Source organism: Notolabrus celidotus, chromosome 20, assembly GCF_009762535.1.
Source record: "Notolabrus celidotus isolate fNotCel1 chromosome 20, fNotCel1.pri, whole genome shotgun sequence".
NCBI lineage: Eukaryota > Metazoa > Chordata > Actinopteri > Labriformes > Labridae > Notolabrus > Notolabrus celidotus.
In genome coordinates, this window is record NC_048291.1 from 7,568,608 (window position 1) to 7,589,864 (window position 21,257).

Sequence of the window (21,257 nt, forward strand, 5' to 3'; positions counted from 1 at the left end):
TACTCCTAAACTTACTTTTAAAAACGCCCAGAGCTCGCCGTTTTAATGTCCAGAGGTACAGAGTTCCATAGCTTAGGGGCATAAAAACAGAAATCTCTCTGGCCATTGCTGGTGTGAGACACATGAGGAACATTAAAAAGGAAGCAATACAAGAAATAAATAGATAAATAAATAAATAAATACATAAGATAAATATATGTTAAAGCAATGATTAAAATAATAATGATTAAAATAATAATGAAAATAATAATAAAAATTAAATATTAAAATTAGATATTAAAATAAAATAATACAAATAAAATAATACAAATAATACAAATAAAACAATAATGCAGTCCAGTGCTAAAAATAAATTACTCCAAATTAAAAGCTAAATTAAAAACAAACTGAAGGGACTCCACCCAAACAAGACACCCTGGTACACACATCAAACGCACCCGTATTACTGTTAGTTTGGCACGCGCATTTACGCTCGATGCTGAGACCAAATCCGTGCCCGCGCACCAAATCCATTTACTGTTTGGTAGTAGAGGCCCAGATCGCGTCTCTCCGTCAATCAAAGCATCCTCTCGGTTGAAGCCTCTGTCAGTCGGTAGCCCGGCCTGAGAGAAGCGGGGGTACCTCTGTGACTCTCTCTGACGGAGCAGGACCAGAGCAGGACCGGATCAGGAGGAAGAATGGCGGATTCCTGCAGCACCACAGCAGCCGGGGCCGAAGCCTCCAACAGCGCCGCTGCTGCTGCCGGGGCGGCGGGCAGGTCTGCGCCCGACGCACCACCCGCTGCTGCGGCAACCAAAACCGAGACCGTGAAGGGCCAGAACTTTGATGTGGGCCCCCGGTACACCAACCTGTCGTACATCGGGGAGGGTGCGTACGGGATGGTCTGGTGAGTGGATCTTTCTGTGGGGCTCAGAACCTGAAGCTAACATAATCTGTTTGTTAGCAGAGACTCTGCTGCTAACATGATCTGCTGGGTTCAGGACGCACAGCCCGGTTCATGTTGGTGCATGTTTGCAAAACTGCAGCAAAATGTTCAAACACCTCAAACATGTCATGTTGTTGTTAGCAGGCGATCTGTAGCTTCAGGCGTGGCTATCTGGATTTTCAGGAAACCAGATACAGGGAGTGATTGCGCAGGACGGGGTTTGATATCTGAGGAGAAATCTTTAAAGGACTGCAGCTGAACACACATCTGATTAACTGTCGCTGCATCATTATTGTCCTAAAGTCTAGATTTAATCTCTCCAACAATGTGAGGTTTACTTTAGAGGTAGGGTTGGTGATAAACGCAGAGCTGCCGCAGAGGATGCGTGTTGGCTTTGTCAGAGTTGTAACGAGGCCTCTCCTCGAGTTATCGCTGTGTGTGATCTGCAGCCTTGTGTGGACTTGTTCAGAAACCCTGTTGCTCTTGACCAGAGGTGGGTAGTAACGAGTTACATTTACTCCGTTACATGTACTTGAGTAGTTTTTTCAAAAAATTGTACTTCTGAGAGTATTTGTTTTGCAGAGTACTTTTTACTCCTACTCAAGTATATTTGTGTTAAAAAAAATGTACTTTTACTTCGTTACATTGGGCTGTCCAGTCGCTACTTTTACCGTTCCTTTTTTTCTTCATTTTATTTTGTTTAATACTCAGCCGATCTCTCATGCAGCGCCTTCTGATCCAGAGCTATAAATAGCCTCAACGCTGAATGAACGGAAAAGTAGCTCCGCCCCCTCCTGCACCTACAGCTGGGGAGAGAGGCTGCGTAATATCTGCGTCCCCTTTGGAGGAACATGTTTACCCTGTACCCAACATCCAGACTCTCTCATAACTTCTAAATGACAAGGAGAAACAGTCACATTATGTGCTGCTTACTTTGTCTGTACGGTGGAAATCTTGAGCTTCAACATAGAACAATTAAATCTTAAAAAACATGTCGTGGTGAGTTATCAGTTAGGTAAGCTAAGGATCATACTGGTTAATATTAAATCTTAAAAACATGTCATGGTGAGTTATCAGTTAGGTAAGCTAAGGATCATACTAGTTAATATTAAATCTTAAAAACATGTCATGGTGGTAATCAGTTAGGTAAGCTTAGGATCATACTGGTTAATATTAAATCTTAAAAACATGTTATAGTGAGTTATCAGTTAGGTAAGCTAAGGATCATACTAGTTAATATTAAATCTTAAAAAGCATGTTATAGTGAGTTATCAGTTAGGTAAGCTAAGGATCATACTAGTTAATATTAAATCTTAAAAACATGTCATGGTGAGTTATCAGTTAGGTAAGCTAAGGATCATACTAGTTAATATTAAATCTTAAAAACATGTTATAGTGAGTTATCAGTTAGGTAAGCTAATGATCATACTAGTTAATATTAAATCTTAAAAACAAGTTATAGTTAGGTAAGCTAATGATCATACTAGTTAATATTAAATCTTAAAAAGCATGTTATAGTGAGTTATCAGTTAGGTAAGCTAAGGATCATACTGGTTAATATTAAATCTTAAAAGCATGTTAGAAATGTTGGAAAGTAATCTAAAGTAACTTATAAGAGCAGTAAGGTAGCATGCTAATAAAAACAGCAATTAAATCTTAAAAAACATGTCGTGGTGAGTTATCAGTTAGGTAAGCTAAGGATCATACTAGTTAATATTAAATCTTAAAACATGTCATGGTGAGTTATCAGTTAGGTAAGCTAAGGATCATACTAGTTAATATTAAATCTTAAAAACATGTCATGGTGGTAATCAGTTAGGTAAGCTTAGGATCATACTGGTTAATATTAAATCTTAAAAACATGTTATAGTGAGTTATCAGTTAGGTAAGCTAAGGATCATACTAGTTAATATTAAATCTTAAAAAGCATGTTATAGTGAGTTATCAGTTAGGTAAGCTAAGGATCATACTGGTTAATATTAAATCTTAAAAGCATGTTAGAAATGTTGGAAAGTAATCTAAAGTAACTTATAAGAGCAGTAAGGTAGCATGCTAATAAAAACAGCTGCTTCTGAAGCTCAACAGTCACCTCAGAGAGATTCTTCAGGACTGAGTTCAGGCCTTTTTAAACACTTCCAAGTTGTCTTAGCACTTTAAAGTTATGTTTTTAAGTAACATGTACTGAAAATAAGTTAAAGGTTAAAAAAGAAAGTTTGGAAGGCATAGATATATTTTTTATTGTAATGTTGGAGTATTAATGTTCTGGAGTTCTGATGACATCTCAGACAGTTTGAAGTTCTAGCTTGTTTTAAAAAATGAAAGCGGGTACATTAGTTTGTGCACAGTGCAGCTCCTCTTTCTTTAATGTTTCAAAGTAAACCACACCTAACAGCATTCATTTAGGCATTTTCCTATTTATGTCACTTTATTAAAGGCAGTGTGCACTTCACATTGTTATTAGCATTTCCAATACAGTACAATTTTATATATGATACTACTCACAAGTTACTCACTACTTGAGTAGTTTTTTTTTTAGGTACTTATTTACTCTTACTCAAGTACTTATTTCTATGAGTACTCTTACTTCTACTTGAGTAACATCATTAGAAAGTAACAGTACTTTTACTTGAGTACTGTTTCAGTTTACTCTACCCACCTCTGCTCTTGACATCGATTCCCCAGTCCTGCTGTGAAAGCGGCTGAACTGCTACAGACACGGTCAAATGCGACAGCCCTGCGTGGCGTGTCAGTGTGGAGTGGATGGAGATGGAGATGGAGATGGATATGGAGAAGTCGTCCCACACATGGACCTGCTGCCACTTTCTCACAGTTGTGTGTGTGTGACAGCACGATGCTGTTTTGTTTGGTGTCAGTTTGGTCACGTGATTCCACCATTGCAGCACTTGCTGTTTGTAAACAGTCAACACCCACTGGTTGATACAGTAAGAGCAGAGAGAGTTATAGATGGGATGGGAGATGATGATGATGTGTAACTTTAGAGCTTATCATCCACTGTTACTGTAGGAGAACATTCAAAGGCTTGTGAGCACCAGGGCTGTCACCAGGAATTCTGGGGCCCCTGAAAAGATATCTCAGTGGGCCCAATCACCACTGCCAACCAACCCTACAAAATATAACAATGGCTACGTTGACATGAGACTTTTAATTCCTCTTTAATTCAGAATAAAAATTAAATCCTCTTTAAAAAGATTAAAAATTACCTAGTAAACACCTAATTCCGATTGAAAATGACCATTCTGAATTAAACTTAAATCCAAAGTAAGTGGCTGGTTTATTCTGATTTTAAATCCGAATTGAATAATTCCTCGATCATGTATACGTTCATTCCGCTTTAAATTACTTCCGGTCGTTCTGCGCATGCTCCTTCACTTGTCCTGTCGCGCTGGCTGGCACATATTCCGCGCTGGCGGGCACATATTCCAGGATGGCGTGCACATATTCCAGGATGGTGGGCACATATTCCAGGATGGCCGTCCGAAGCCAGCGTTGGACTCGAGCCGAGACTATTTATTTAATAGGAGCCTTAGAAGAAATGGATATCATGAAAAGAGTTGATGGACGGAAGCATAAAAAATGTGGACCTTTTTAAAACTGTAGCGTCCAAGTTAATCGAGGGACTTGTCACTGGTGTGGTCTTCCATGTTGTAACCGAAAATAAAAGAAGCAGGAACTGGAGTCTGTTTCCTTCCGGTAGACGTAAATACGTCACGCCGGCCCCTGTCCAATCAGAACCCTTCCCAACCCCCAGGTCTTAAGCAGAATTGAATAAAGAAAATTAAACGTGTTTTCAATGTAAACCTCAATTCAGAATTACTATTTCCATGTAAATGCGAAGAAGAATACTTTAATTCCGAATTATTTAATTCTGAATAATTCATTCCGAATTAAAAAACATCATGTAACCGTGGCCATTGCTGCTCTAATACTGATTTATTTGCATTTAACAAAAATGTATGGTTAAAACTATCCTGGATAACCACTTCAAATCTAAGCTACATATCAAAAGTATTATTTTTACAATTTCTCCAAATGTAACTGCACAATATTGACCTTCAGACTGTCCACCTCTTTAAACAAGATTATTTGAAGCCAAGTGATTTGTTGAATAACAACAAGGGGGCATTATTTGGTGTAATCTAACCTTATGAGGTAAAATAAAACTAAAAACCTACAGTTTACTTTCAGTCAGATTCAGCTACCCTTGATGCTATGAAAGAATGACAATGACAAGCGTTTTTATGCATAGACAGCTGTTTAAATCCCACTAATAACCCATTGTATATGCGTTTTTAATGTATTAATCGCGCATCCACATTGATTGATCGAGGCTCACGGTGTGTCCACTCAGCACCCCGGGAGCTGCGGTCCAAACATAAACAGAGACTCCCCTTTTTCCAGAAAGGAATTCTGAATGTTTGTTTATTTATTCAGACAATTTTAGTTATCTTATTGCAGTTATAACAAAAGAAAAGAAAAGTGTAGTAGAAAACACATTTTATTTCAGGCCTATGAAGGGCCCCCCTCCCCACTTGGGCCCTCGGTAGTCAGTCCCACTTTCCCCCCACTACGACGCCCCTGGTGAGCACACCCAGTTTATTCAGGATGTGTATTAAAAAAGATGTGATTCCACAGTTTCCCCATGAGGACGAGTATCTGTGTTAAAACCTACCTCAAATGATTTCTTTCCTTTTAACTTCTGTCTGATCAGTGATGATGAGTTGTAATTTTTTGGGCCTTAAAACCTACAGAGGGACTGATAGTAAGCTGTTCTTGTAACAACCTGGTCTCCATCTTCTCCCCACCTACATAAACACACTGCACCTACACTCAGGTCAACACCTACAGTTATCACAACAAACAGCTACACACAGTAAAAGATTGAGATGTTCTGTTTCATTGTATTGTCTTTGATTTTCTGCTGAATGTAACTTGATGCCTGTTTTTATGTTTCCTCCACATCCAGCTCTGCTATGGACAACGTGTCTAACCAGCGCGTCGCCATCAAGAAAATCAGCCCATTTGAGCACCAGACGTACTGTCAGCGCACACTGAGAGAAATCAAGATCCTGCTGCGTTTCCGCCATGAGAACATCATCGGCATCAATGACATTCTGCGGGCACGGCACATCGACAACATGAGGGATGTGTATCCTTTAATACTGCTCAGGGCGGGTCTCACTCTGGGTCTGTTTCCTGTATATGCCACTATTCTCCAATGAAGATTGATCAGACTATTAAAAAGGATTCATTCATTGCAAAAATGTGCAGATGTTGTTAAAAAAGAGGAACAAATGTAGTTTTCTTTCTGCACGAGGTTCCTCTATAACACTGGGAAGGTCTGTGCTCAATAACCTGTTGCAAAACTGTGAGCAGACTAAATTTATTGCAGCAGCTTGTTTTTCATTGTAGCTGTTTGGCTTCCAGAATTCAGTTGTGACTTCACCTGTTTCAAAGATTATTGCTGCAAATGTGTCCGGGTGCCGGGGTGAGACCGAACAAATAAACAAGTCGTTATTAATCTAGCTTTCACTCACTGCTCTGTCACCACGGGCTTCAAGGTCCAGATGGAAAGATCAGAGGAAAATTTAATAACGAGAAAATCCTTGAGAAGTTTTTGTTCCTCCTGATGGTCATGGCTGGACGAAGGACATTTAGGATTAAGGACAGAAATCTCTAATACACATTTATGATAGGCTTGCTTATAAGAGTCACAGTTAGATTACAGTTAGTATTAGGAACCATGTAAGAAAAATATGTGAAGTAAATATCGAGGCAATGATAAGAACAGGAAAGGTAATATAAGATAAGACTTCAGAGTGCTCTGATACCACTAGGTCATTCTTACACCATCACAAAATGTCTATTTACGTCTTTATAAAATCACTTAAAAACCATGATACACAACTACAAGTAAAGCTGCATTCACATTGCAGCCAAGGTGGTGTTAGGCCTGTAATACTCAGGGGGACAAAGGCATGCTTAAAACAGTTGTAAGGGAACCCTGTGTCATCTTCCTGAGAGGAGGAAGTGGGGAACATGAGGTGAGTCTGAGATGCCTTTTTGTGTCCGTCTGGTGATAGTTTGTTGAATAATATCTTAGAGGCTGATGGATTCCAGTTAGTTGATTTGTGACTCGAACAGTCAAATCACCAAACCCTTCAGAGATCCCATACCGCAGGAGGCTCTCCACCGCTGCAATATAAATGAGAAGCTGCACTTCCTGGGACACGCCTAAGGTTCTGAGTCTTCTCGGGAAGTGCACTCTGGAACAGACCGAGGCCTTCAACATAAGTGTATGTCCAATGTGGACGCCAAAGTATCTGTAAGACTCCACCTGTGTAATAGTTTGGTTAGGAATGACCACTGGTGAGTGATCACCAAGAAACCTGGGTTACACCCTGTCTCCTCAGGTTTTCTTTTTGTGTTCAAACAATCTTTATTTATATAGATAGCGCCAAATCACAACAAACATGATCTCAAGGCGCTTTAAAAACAGAGCAGATCTAGAATGTACTTTATGTTAAATTATTAAAAAAAGACCCAACATCAAGACAGAATAACACCCAATCCCATCTTACAGACAGGACTCAGTCTGATCTCATCTTAATCCACCATGAGCAGAGAACTTTGCAGCATTTAGCAAGTTACAGTAGCAAGGACAAACTTCCTTTAACAGGCAGAAACCTCCAGCAGGACCAGACTCATGTTAGACACATCTACCTCGACAGAGCTGGGGCTGGAAAGTGGGAAAGAGGGGATGACGAAAGAGAGAGAGATGATAGTGGTGAGACGGATAGTAGTAGTTGTAGCAGTTGGGGTCTGGTAGGTCCACAGCTGCTGGCCGTCTATGGCAGCAACTCAGAGGAACTTACAAGACAAGGGAGCTCAGGGACTCCAGAAAGGTCCATGGTTAGTAACTTTAATGGGACAGGAAGAGTTAAAGTAAGTGACAGGCAGAGAGAGGGGATCCCAGTGTGTCAGTTCCCCTGGCAGTCTAAGCCTATAGATAGATGATTACTAAGAGCTGGTCCAAGCCTGAGCAAGCCCTAAGTATTAGCTTTATCAAAAAGGCAAGTTTGAAGTCTACTCTTAAAAGTAGAGAGGGTGTCTGCCTCCCGGGCCCTGACCGGGGCAGGCAGGGCCTTTATTCCAAAGGAGAGTTGTTTAATATCTGAAGGCTCAACATCCCTTACTATTTTTAGAGGTACGATGAGCAGGCCTTGATAGCGTAGTGTACTAGAGGGGTAATAGGGCAGCATTTAGTTGGGTTGAGGACGAGTTGATGTTTCTAACACAACAACACAATCGAACACCCAAGTCATTTTGCATGAAGCCTAGAACAGGGGTGGCAAGAAACGGACACTTTCTGTCTAACTGCTACCCCTTCATGTTTTCCAAAAATACCTGTTTGCAACATGTCACTCCTGAATCAGAATCAAATCCAAAAAGTAGTTTTTTTTACCACAAAATTGGCACCAGGTAATCTGAGGGCAACTGATAGCTAGCTTAGCTTTATCTTATGGTGTGAAAGCATGACTAGCATACTCAGGACTCTGTTCAACAGGTACAATGTGCATCTGCTGAGTGATGAAGAATTACATTTATAAGGAAACAAACTAATGTAAATAGGAACCAACGCCACAGTATTTTAATTAGTCTGCCAGGATGAAAAGCCAGGAAGCACTCTGCAGTGCATCACTCAGACAGACCCACTAAAACCAATCATCCACTTCTTTGATTCAAACAGGGAAGATAAATGAAAACAGACTATGATTCAGGAACTCTTAGCATGGTTGTGTGTTCTTAATCATCTGCTAAATAATTTAACACACTCTTTAAAAAGCTTTCAGAGGTTTGTATGATCCTCCTCGTAGTTGCCCTCCTTGACCGTGCGTCTCTTCAGCTACATCGTGCAGACTCTGATGGAGACGGATCTTTACAAGCTGCTGAAGAGCCAGAGGCTGAGCAACGACCACATCTGCTACTTCCTCTACCAGATCCTGAGAGGCCTCAAGTACATCCACTCGGCCAACGTGCTGCACCGCGACCTGAAACCCTCCAACCTGCTCATCAACACCACCTGCGACCTCAAGGTGAGCTCACACACACTCACACACACATGGTTTTGTGAATGATTTTACTCTGAAGTCAAGTCACACTCTTTCTGTTTGTTTGCATCGTAAAAACAGAAAAGTAGCCTCAAACATTTCGACTTATTTTAGGAGACAAAAGGAAATGTTTTCTTAACCTCAAAAGCTGAACCCTGAATGTTCATTCAAGCATCGGTCCAGCAGCAAGTTTCACGAGCTCTCGACAAGACCGAAAAGAATCTCAAGAATGTGTCCGATGGATTGACCCGAGCCGGGTTAAGCCAGAGACGAATGTTCTGCTTTAACACTTCCTGACCACATGATTTGTCTTTATGTTTGTCTAAAAATTTGTATTAAAGGAAAAGAGAGTCCACAGATGAGTTTATTAATCGACAGAAGCCTGGACTGCTGTCACTTCTGCCTCCACCTCCACACTGATGAATATTCACATTAACAAACTGAGTAACCTGTGACGTGTCAGATGGTCCGTGTGTCTGGAGAGATGAAGCGTGATTGACATCCACTACTTTCCCAGTGTAACAAAATGCATCCACCGACTATTAAGTGCAAAGAAGCTGCTCTAAGTACATTTGGGGTACTGAAATGCATTCTGGGAAATGTAGGAAAACGAAGGGAAATTGTGCAAAGCATACAGGTTAAGTAGAAGGTTGTTTTCAAGCATGAACAAACTTGAACTTCACTGTGTAGAATTATTTTGAGCAGGTTGCAGAAGACCAGATTTCACAAAAACAGAAAGAAAAAAAATCTTGGAACATCAATATCACATAAAACAATCAATAATCATAATAATAATATTTTTTATTTGTAGATAACTTTTCAAAACGAGGTTACAAAGTGCTTTACATGGAAAGCCAAATAAAACGGTTAGGTCATAAAAACACATGTCAAGATAAATAAATAAAACATATTTTAAAAGACATAAAAATCCCCCTTAAAGGCCCTGTGAGGAGTTTTTAACTGGCTGAGAAACAGACTGAAAATGATACTGATGCCTCTTTATGGCCTTAAATAGCAAACAAGACCATCAGCGGCAACACTGGCACCTTCTCTGTTGTCATTTTTAATGCCTGAAACCGACCTGAGGGGGTAGGTGTCAGACCAGATGATGGACATCTCACTCAGAAACAGCCTTTATTTGACTGTTTTCATGGAAAATAATCACATTGCCTGATAAAGTTGACTGTTAAAAGACAACAGGATGAGGTTTTTGTTGAAAACACTACTTTTGCATGTATAGGACAAGAGATAAGAGGTATCGCTTTGTCCACAAGGGGGCACCAGAATCGATACAAGCTAAAAGTTCCTCACAGCAGCTTTAAAGAACTCTAAAGGATTGAAATTCTTTTTAAATATATTTCTTAAGACGGTTTAAATTAAAATAAAGTCGAATAAAATTCAGATAAAATCCGGGAAGGCTCTGGGATAAAAGTATGTTTTAAGAAGGGATTTAAAAGAGCTCACTGACTCAGCAGACCAGAGGGGTATACTACGTAGCCGGATTTGCGGTTATCGAGGTAACTTCAGGGTTAACTCTGGATTTTCAGTACTATGAAGATGGTTCACTCCTTACAATGGTAGATCACATGCTGAACTCCTAACCTGCTCTGGAGCAGGTTATGCTCAGGATCAGAGATCAGTTTGGAGAAAACTCCACCCACTGACCAATCAGCTCGCTCGATCACGGAGCTCTGTGAGCTGATCGCGAGGGGAGGGGGGAGAAGAGACGGGCAGGACACTTTGTCTACCTGTATGATTTTATATATAAAATACTGATGACAGTTATTGATTATCTTTCCTGACATCATACTTAAAAAGAGTCTGAAGTCAGATTATTCAGATGAAATCGTTTTACTGTATTAAATATAAACCTGCGCTTGCTTATCACTTTCAATCATGTTCTCATTTGTATTAGTCCTTTAACCACAGCGCTCAGTTTGATACCGTCAGGGCTGCAGCTGAAATATTACGTCTAAAACTGTCACACACGACACAAGATGAAATCAGAGAGAGAGATCACTGTCAGGGAATAAACAGAGTTATTATAGTCAGATATATCTGCACTGATATTGAGAAATAAAACGTAATTTACGTATTCAAACAGTTTTTGTCTGATCCCTCAGTTCTTCTTTCATGTTTCAAACTCATCTGTGTTGATGTTAATCTGGATTATGTGTTTAACTTCTTCATATTTTTCTAATATCAGTGCAGTGTTTGAAATTCATGTTGATGTGCTGACGGCAAACTGTCCGTGTCTGTGATTGGTCACATGTTGCCTTCTCCGCCCCGTTCATGTGAACGTGCTCAGGGTAATTCTGGATTGACTCATCATGTTGATAACCAGCTTTGTGTGATAGTTTAGCGTGATCTCCTTTGTCAGGTCCAGTGACGCTGGATCAGGAGAAGATATCTAGGATATGCTGAACTCGCTTCGTAGTATACCCCTCTGATCTCCTCGGGCAGATGGTTCCAGAGTGTCAGACCCCTCAATCAAAACAAAGGTCCAACAACTGAGAACAAATTATAAAAGTACTAAAATAATTGATAAACTGTCAGCGGATCCATCCTAAAGTTTCCATCCTCCAGCCATCAATCAATCCCTGGATCAGCTGATCATGTGGGCGGAGTTAAAAAACAAAACAAAGGAAGCTTCAGGCTGCAGTTACTTTCTGATACCTTTGACTACAAACAAATCAGAATAAATCCTAATGTCATGTTCAAAGAAGTGATCCTGCCTCCATGTTAAGCGTCCATGACTCTGCATGTAGCATGAACATGGTTCTCAAGTAGAGCTATCTGAAGTACCGCCTTAAGTCCATTAGTGTCGAGCCTAACTTCTGTGTGTGAGCCAAACGGTAACCCTCTGACAGGCTGGTGTGTCTGACCTTTGACCCCTCTCTGTCCTCTCTCTGTCCCCATCAGATTTGCGACTTTGGCCTGGCTCGGATAGCCGACCCCGAACACGACCACACAGGTTTCCTGACTGAGTACGTCGCCACACGCTGGTACAGAGCTCCAGAGATCATGCTCAACTCAAAGGTAAGAGTGTTACCTGGACTCTGTGTTGGACGACAATGAGCCACCGCTGCTGCACAAAAGTGAAGCCAAAACCCCCACATTGCACAAACTTAACTTGTTAGGAAAATCGACAAACCATCATGTCTTCTATCTTTTGATACAGCCTTTTTTAGAATGCATATTTTCTTTATTTTTATTGACTCTTGGTTTCTGTTTGTGTTTTTAAATCTTAGGGTTATTCCAAGTCCATTGACATCTGGTCCGTAGGATGCATCCTTGCTGAGATGTTGTCCAACCTGCCACTCTTCCCTGGGAAGCACTACTTGGATCAACTCAACCAGATCCTGGGTGAGAAAAAGGATCACTTGTTTAACCTCAATGTTTGCAGAATGAAGCTCTTCCAGGATTCATTATGAGACTTTTTTTCTGTTTGCTTGAAGAATCAGTGTTTTTTTTTAACATGTTTGTCATTCTGTCCTCATGCTCAGGCGTCCTCGGCTCTCCATCTCAAGAAGATCTGAACTGCATCATCAACATGAAGGCGAGGAACTATCTGCAGGCCCTGCCCCCTAAAGACAAGGTCCCCTGGGAAAAGATCTTCCAGGCAGATTCAAAGGGTACGACAACACAGCATGTTCTTGATTTATAAACCTGGAATCTTGGTTTTATTATCTTACATTATATCTTCTGGTTTGCCTTCACAGTAAAATAACTATCAATCCATCAATCTTTATTTATATAGCCCCAAATCACAAGTTACAGTGACAAGGCCAAACTTCCTTTTAACAGGAAGAAACCTCCAGCAGAACCAGACTCATGTTAGACAGCCATCTGCCTCGACCGAGCTGGGGTTGGAAAGAGGGAAAGAGGAGAAAGAGGGAAAGAGGAGAATAAGAGAGGGAGAGATGATAGTGGTGAGACGGATAGTAGTAGTTATAGTCTTAGGCTCCTATGTAGCAGCTAGAGTTTGGAACGTTCACAGCAGCAGGATGTCTACAGCAGCGACTTAGAGGAACCTACGAGACAAGGGAGCTCACAAACTCCAGAAAGGTCTATGGTTAGTAACTTTAATGGGACAGGGAGAGTGAAAAGTAAGGCAGAGAGAGGGGATCCCAGTGTGTCAGTTCACCCGGCAGTCTAAGCCTATAGCAGTATAACTAAGAGCTGGTCCAAGCCTGAGCCAGCTCTAACTATAAGCTTTATCAAAAAGGAAAGTTTGAAGCCTACTCTTAAAAGTAGAGCGGGTGTCTGCCTCCCAGACCCTGACTGGTAGATGATTCCAAACGAGAGACTCCTGAAAATTAAAGGCTCGACCTCTCAACTTAAAGTACGACGAGCAGGCCTGCATGTTGAGAGGGTAGGGTTCTAAAGGGGTTCCAGGGCACTATGAGCTATCCACCTCTTATTTAACTTTCACTGTTAAATGTTTGATTTCTGTATGATGTTTGCCTCCAAACTGAATGAAAACATGTAAACGATTCTGAACATACTGTACATTTATGTCAAATTCTTTATCAAATTCTTAGCAGTGTAAGGTTCTGATTAACGTCCTAACGGTGAAATATCTTGTACTTCTACCACCCTACATCCTGATGACTAATCTGACTAAAGCTCTCTGTAAATCTTGTCACAGTTCTGGACCTGCTGGGCCGCATGTTGACCTTTAACCCCATCAAGCGCATCAGCGTGGAGGAGGCCCTGGCTCATCCGTACCTGGAGCAGTACTATGACCCCACAGATGAGGTACACATCTAAAGAGCTGACATTTGGAGCTGATGCTTTGGTGATAATATCTGAGAACGTGTCTTTTAAGAGGAATTCATAGAAGATACTGAGGCAAAGACGCCCTCAATGTGAACATCTTAAATGACATTATTATGGTTTTACTTTGGCCAAATAATCCCTGAAACCACAATCCGACTTTATTGTTGAAGCTGAAGTTGTGAAGAATTCTGCAGCTTTTAATGAAAATGTGTCCTGTGAGTGCTTACGCGTTTGTGTGTTTGTGTGTGTAGCCGGTAGCAGAGGAACCCTTCACATTCACCATGGAGCTGGACGACCTCCCCAAAGAGAAGCTGAAGGAACTGATCTTTGAGGAAACGGCTCGTTTCGTGGAAAACTACCAGGGGTCCTGAGACTCACAGGTACAGGAAAATGGTCCTGTCACTGGCGACCCAAACACACCAAATCTCAGGAACACCAGGGTCTAATATTAAAACTTTCAAATTAAGTTTAGCTATTAATCAGGCTGTGATGGTTTTAGTGTACAGGACTTTGATTTTGTTAAAGTTTGAGATTTCAGACACACTTAGGATGTAGAAGTAAAAACGCTTATACAACCTTTAACCTAATAAAAAACAATGACATTGAAAAAAGAAACCATGAACAGAATTTCAGATTATTTAAGAGGTTTAAAGACTCACAAAAATAACAAAAGATCAAGAATAAACAATTATGGGATGCTGGTGGCCTAGCAGTCTAAGTGCCCCACGTATAGAGGCTATAGTCCTCGTCGCAGAGGTTGCGCTCGACTCCCGGTAGGTCGACCATTTACTGCATGTCTTCCCCCACTCTCTACTCCCAACTTTTCCTTTCTCCCTTCAGCTGTCCTGTCAATACAGGCAAAAAAGCCCAGAAAATATAACTTAAAAAATAAATAAATAAAGAATACAACAATTCTAATCGGGGACTCAAGGCAAGGCAAGGCGAGGCGAGGCGAGGCGAGGCAAGGCGAGGCAAGGCAAGGCAAGGCAAGGCAAGGCAAGGCAAGGCTAGGCTAGGCTAGGCTAGGCAACTTTATTTGTATAGCGCATTTCATACACAAGGGCAACTCAATGTGCATAAAGGCAAACAATCACACAGAAAATACCACTCACAGGTTTCAAACCTCTGTTCTGTAATTTTCTCCCTTTTTTATCATGTCTTCAGTTCATTCCAAACTCAAACATGTACATCCCCAACATCCCCCAAACCACCCGTCACTTGAAAGGTTATTAAACAGACAGGAAACAAGATCCGTACGGGTAAAAAGTTGCTTCAAGTGCATTTGGCAGTACCTGCACCCAAATGGACTTGAAGCGCTTTGTTACCCGTACTGATCTTGCTTCCTCTTGTCTAGATCTTTGCTTGTGTTGTTCTTGTTCTCATATGTACCTCGCTTTGGATAAAAGCGTCTGCTAAATGACATTGTAACATAGTAACATTGTAACAAAATGACAAAGGTAAAAAAAAACAAAAAAAAACAAACATGCATATGTATGTTATAATAGTAATAATAATAACAATAGCAGAAAATAGATAAAGAATGTAAATAACAATAAATACATAGAATGATATATATATATATATAAATAAATAAATAAAAATAGGATTGTATTGACATGGAGAACTTTCAGTTCTTATTCCCACACATAAAGTAAAGACCAAAAAGCTTCAAGAGACTCAACATCACTGACTAGTTTGAGGAGAGATGGATTCAAATCAGCAACAAAAATCAGAATAAATAAACTGCTGTATGAGTCAAAAATCAACAACTTCTTTGTTTGTATTCAATCAGAAAGCTGCGTCCTTTTTCATCCCATTTCTTTAGAACTACAAAAGCTTTGATGAAGATTTTTTTTTATCATTTCAGACCACTAGATGTCAGTGGAGTGAAACCATGAAGCACATCCAAACCTTAATAAATGTCAACAAACTGAGTGTGTTTGCTGTCACACAGTGGAGAGACGAGTACATGCACAAACAGTGATCATCAAGTCAGGAATAGGAGGAAAAACTCCACGAATGCTCCATGTAGTTGTTAAAACCCTCCAGCTGCTTTAGTCTGCCAGTTATTTTCTGCCGGACAGTGAAGCACACATCTGCCCTTTTAGGGGTCTTTTCCCACTCTTATAATTTATATCTTGAATTATTTTTTCTCTGCTCTCTACTTCAGCTCTTCACGGTGACAAAGCCACGCAGAGGCTCGGAACAAGAAGACCCCAAACGTCACGCTGAAACAAACGAAAAAAAATGCATCTTCAAGAAAAACCAAGAAAAAGAGAAAACAAGAAAAACGAACATTTAACTGCTTTTTTCCATTTCTACTGCAAGAGAGCTAAGTTAAACTTTAATCTGCTGTGGATGGAGGGTGGAACAGTCTGTCATGATGTTTCTGTCTGTCTGTGTGGGACTCTCCATCCTCTTACCCTGCGTTTGTTTCCTGTTGTACGTTTTTCCTCATCCTTTCCCATCTACACTAACTCCTCCTCCTCCTCCTCCTCCTCACACCTCTTTATTTCTCCTGTGTGGGCTCTCCTCTCTCTTCCTCTGTCGCTCCCTCTCATGTAAACACAAACTACTGTATTAACACCATAACTGTCCCGTCATGCTCCATGTTAATAACAAACCTGGGAACATCGAGGGCTAAAAGAATGGGGAAGCGTATCGCGTGTGTGTGTATATATAAAAAGAATAGAGGACGTTTTCTTTTCTTTTCTTAGAGTGCTTGTTGCAGTTTTTGTTAGTTGTTTACGTGTTTTTCGGATCAGTTCGGACTCGTATCTGTATGTTTTGAGGTTTATATTTACTATCGTTTGTTGACTTGATTTTGAGGCGATTCTATGTGTTTACTTCGGCATGTTGGCAGATTTAAAAATGTAACGTTGTAGCTGTTTTACTTCCTAAAAGAAGAATCTGTGGATCTTCGTTTGAACGCATGCATTCCTGAGATGAACCAAAGCTGCTGAGAACCTGACTGAGGAGCAACTGCATAACATTTCTTGTAGTTATAGATTTTTCTTTTAACACATTCGGCAAAAACTCATACTGTGTGCAGACTAAGTGAACTCTTCAGGTTTGGTTTTATGCACCAGATTGGAGCAGACAAGATCGACTTACCTGCAACTTAAGATTCATTTTATTATCTGTTGTTTGAAGATTAATCCGTTTGTAGTTTGGTCGTTAACATGTCCAAAATTCGGGGGTGAAATGTCAACCAGTGTTTTCCAAAGCTGTGCAAAATGAAAACATTTATAACTGAAAAGCTTGAATAGAAGAGTTAAGATATTAAAATAGAACAATACAACCAATCGACTGAACTTTCTAGCTTCATAAGAAAGCATCAACTTGTTCTTGAATTGCATTTTCGCTCTGGTGTTACAGCAAAGTTACAAAGCCCTGCATCCTCGACCATGCACACACCCACAGTGCATTAGTGTTATTTTTACTTGACTCAGTCTTAGTTTTGCGTTGGTGTAAGAGTATTTTTTGTCCACATTGGGCCCCACAACGTTCCTTTATTGATATTATACAAACGCTGAACCATCGTCAGTATTTAATTTCTGTGTTACCAAACATATCTGTCACAAAAGCAAATTCAAAAAAGTAATTCTGCAAGTCGGGTAACAAAATTCCTCCACCTTTAACGTTACCGTGAATTTTCCCCGGGCTGAAATTAAGAGGATGAATTCAGGATGAAACTTCAGGAAAGTTCCAGTATTTTTTTAAAGTCAGAAACTCCAACACATCATGAATGCATCATCATCATTATCATAACAGTCAAACCTGAGCATGTCAGAGTGTACTCTTAAGAAAACCATCATCCTCAACTTGACTTTCTCCTCCTCCTCCTCCTCCTCCTCTTCTTCTTCCTCTTTCTTCTGTTAACACGCCTCATTCTCTCCAAGATGGCTTCTTCTTCGTGCATGTGTTTACGTCAGTGTTCCTGCTCATGCTCCCGTCTGCTCCCTTGTCTCTCTGTCTTCTGGACGTGACTGTGCTAGCCGTCTGCTGCTTTCTGGGTCCGGCTCAGTCTGCACTAATTCTTGCCTGTTGCACTTGGACTCTTAAGAGGGAATGGACCAACACGTGCACTGGATCTGGTCTCGCTGTATCAGCGCGGGTCTGTGATGCTAAAAGACACAAATCTCTTTCTACGTCATCGCCTGGTTTTCCTCCGCCTGCGCTCTTGGAGGCTTTTTGATGCATGTTGTGATGTGAACTCTTTCTGTTTGACCTCCCTCCTCGCTTTACTCAAAGGGCTGCCTCCTCCTCCTACTCCTCTTCTTCCTCCTCCTCCTTCTCCTCCTCCTCCTCCTCCTCCTCCTCCTCCTCCTCTTCCTCCTCTTCCCTCTTTTCTGTCTGCTTCTCCTAAGTAGTGTTGTTGAAAACCTCCTCTCTCATATCCCTGACTCTGCTGCCAACAGGAAACTCATTGCCCCTCCTTTTCTAAGATCCCGTTGCTCATAAAAGCAGGAAACTCGCTCTGATCACATGACCCAATCAGCACGCCTGCACTTTGTCCCTCCAGCCACGCTCTCCCCCCTGAGTTTGTCGTTTCTCCCTTTTTTGTGCATCCTTGTTGTTCAACGTTAAGTTTGGCCCGCCGTGTGTGTTTGTGTGTGTGTGTGTGTGTGTGTGTGTGTGTGTGTGTGTGTGTGTGTGTGTGTGTGTGTGTGTGTGTGCGTGCGTGCGTGCGCGTGTGTGCACGTGTGCACGTGTGCACGTGTGCACGTGTGTACGTGAACTGCTCCTCAGTAACAGAAAGCCAAGACTCTTTTTGTCCTGTGTGTGCATGTGTCTATGTGTGTATGTCAGTGTACTGCTCCTCAGTAACATAAAGCCAAGGCTCTTTTTGTCCTGTGTGTGAGTGTGTTTGAAAGTATGTAAAGCCCTCCTGCAGTTTTCTGTGTTGACATCTGTGAGATTTCTTTCTTTGGGAACAGCGTAACAACAGTCGCACGGTTATTCGGTTTGTGTATGTGGTGCAGCAGTCGATCAGTCCCTGCTTGCTTTGTTATTTTCTTCTTCTTCTTCTTCTTCTTCTTCTTCTTCTTCTTCTACAACCTGACACCAGACCAAGCATTTCCAAGAGGACGACACTTTGCAGTCCTCCTGACACACTCACTCACGCTCCCTCTCTTTAAGAGGAGTGTCTGTGTGTGTGTGTGTGTGTGTGTTTGTGTGTGTGTGAAAAGTTGCACTTAAACGCACCGTAATCTTTCTCACAGCGTGGACCAGTCTGTCATGAGGTCTGGGATATTGTTGTTCTGTTCTTGTTATTGCTATCGTTGTTACATTGGTGGGTTGTTGTATTTTATTTTTTACATAAAAGGGAGCTAAAGTTGTATCATTTTTTTTATTATTAGTTTGTTTTTAACTGTATTTTTGTTTCTTTATTTCGGGCGTGATTGTTATTGGCAGTGTTTGCAACCTCTGGATTTTTTTTTTGCTTTAATTTCCCTCAAAGATCTTATTATAAGGAATTATTTTAAAAGAAGATATAAGTAGATTATCAAAGAGATATGAGTTATTGAGGGTTATAGTCTGTATTCTGTGGGTATTATGAATTTAACGACTAACAAAGAAGCAGAATTATATACATATAATGAAATAAAATTTCCTGATACTGTTATAGCTGTTGGCGCCGGCTGTTTCTTTACACATTGTGGTTCCAGTTTCTTCTTTTTTGTCTGACTGATTACAAGTTTTCCATTATGAGAGGCACAGCTGACTTGATTGACAGGCGGGAACACTGTAGCTATTGGCGAGGAGACTCAAAGCCCGCCTCTTTACCTCACACTAACTCGACAGAAGTTAGGTTGAGTTTAGCATATCCAATATGGCACCAGCCGACGATTGGCTTCATAACAGCGCTTCAGAAACAGATGGGTGACGTCACAGATACTACGTCCATTTATTATACAGTATCTCACAAAAATGAATACACCCCTCGCATTTCTGCAAATATTTAATTGTATCAACACTGCAGAAATGACACTTTGATACAATGTAAAGTAGTCAGTGTACAGCATAGACTGTAAATAAAAATGGACAGCGTTGCTCCGCCTCTTCCCGTTGTACGGTTCTGAAGCCAAAAAATCCCCCTCCTGGGTGCCGCCATTGTGCAGCCAGAGCCTGTGCAGCCACTGTAATAAGCTCCCCCCTACAGCCCAACATCACAAGACGCTGTGTGTCCTTTGAAGTTTTGTTCTACGGTGGCTGTGAATCAAAGGAAACCTGGAAGTAAAACCCCGTTTTTTAAACTCTAATAACTAACGAAAAAGAAACTTTTCAGGAAAAAGAGGCCTTGGACACAAAACAGTCAAATACTAACTACATATCACCACAGCATACGGATGTGAGGAACATTCGTACAATGTGTATTTATTTTTTAAAGTTTGACTGCTCCCCCATTCAAATGAATGGGGGAGCAGACAGATTTTTTGACCTATACTGCAGCCAGCCACCAGGGGGCAGACACTCTGCTGAAAGCCTCACCACCAGCCACCGGAACCTCTCCCTTGGTGTACAGCTTGTATAACTAAATTTACTGTCCGCTCAAGAAAACTCAACACACAGGCATTAATGTCTAAACCACCAGCAACAAAAGTGAGTACACCCCTAAGTGAAAATTGGGCCCAAAGTGTCAATATTTTGTGTGGCCACCATTATTTTCCAGCACTGCCTTAACCCTCTTGGGCATGGAGTTCACCAGAGCTTCACCTTGTGCTCCTCCACCTTCTGTTTTAGGATGCCCAACAGATGCTCAATAGGGTTTAGGTCTGCTAGGCCACTCCATCACCTTTACCCTCACCTTCTTTAGCAAGGCAGGGGCCGTCTTGGAGGTGTGTTTTGGGTCATTGTCATGTTGGAATACTGCCCTGCACCCCAGTTTTTGAAGGTAGGGGATCAGGCTCTGCTTCAGTATGTCATAGTATATGTTGGCACTCATGGTTCCCTCAATGAATTGTAGCTCCCCAGTGCCGGCAGCACTCATGCAGACCCTGACACTCCCACCACCATGCTTGACTGTAGGCAAGACACACTTGTCTTTGTACTTCTCACCTAGTTGCCACCACCACACACGCTTGACATCATCTGAGCCAAATAAGTTTATCACCAGACCACAAGACTTGGTTCCAGTAATCCATGTCCCTAGTCTGCTGTCTTTAGCAAACTGTTTGCAGGCTTTCTTGTGCATCATCTTTTGAAGAAATGTGAGGGGTGTACTCACTTTTGTGAGATACTGTACATGCTTTCCATGCTCCCTCTTGGAAATATAACACGGAAATACAATGTAAATTTCCATTTTTATGCTGACGACACAAAACTTTACCTCCCCATCAGAGCTGGTGACCGGTCAAATATTGAAATCCTTCGCAAGTGTCTTGAAGACATACAATCATGGATGGCAGACAACATCC

At 41.2% G+C, this 21,257-nt stretch overlaps 1 protein-coding gene across 1 annotated transcript; it reads left to right on the forward strand.

The window, feature by feature from the left end:
* The first annotated feature begins 465 nt into the window (after nucleotides 1–465).
* mapk3 (mitogen-activated protein kinase 3) lies at nucleotides 466–19,467 on the forward strand. Its single transcript, XM_034711066.1, has 9 exons — nucleotides 466–886; nucleotides 5,910–6,092; nucleotides 8,850–9,039; nucleotides 11,977–12,093; nucleotides 12,306–12,420; nucleotides 12,561–12,689; nucleotides 13,706–13,815; nucleotides 14,088–14,216; nucleotides 16,007–19,467. Exons 1-8 carry the CDS (start codon nucleotides 678–680, stop codon nucleotides 14,205–14,207), a joined length of 1,173 nt encoding a protein of 390 aa, XP_034566957.1. The 5' UTR covers nucleotides 466–677; the 3' UTR covers nucleotides 14,208–14,216; nucleotides 16,007–19,467.
* The last annotated feature ends 1,790 nt before the right edge of the window (nucleotides 19,468–21,257 follow it).

Bases quoted from the DNA above. Each gene is read 5' to 3' on its own strand.
- mapk3 (XM_034711066.1), top strand. From the start codon at position 678: ATGGCGGATTCCTGCAGCACCACAGCAGCCGGGGCCGAAGCCTCCAAC. The intron at 6,093-8,849 runs GTATCCTTTAAT...GCGTCTCTTCAG, and splicing joins ATCGACAACATGAGGGATGT to CTACATCGTGCAGACTCTGA. The intron at 9,040-11,976 runs GTGAGCTCACAC...TGTCCCCATCAG, and splicing joins ACACCACCTGCGACCTCAAG to ATTTGCGACTTTGGCCTGGC.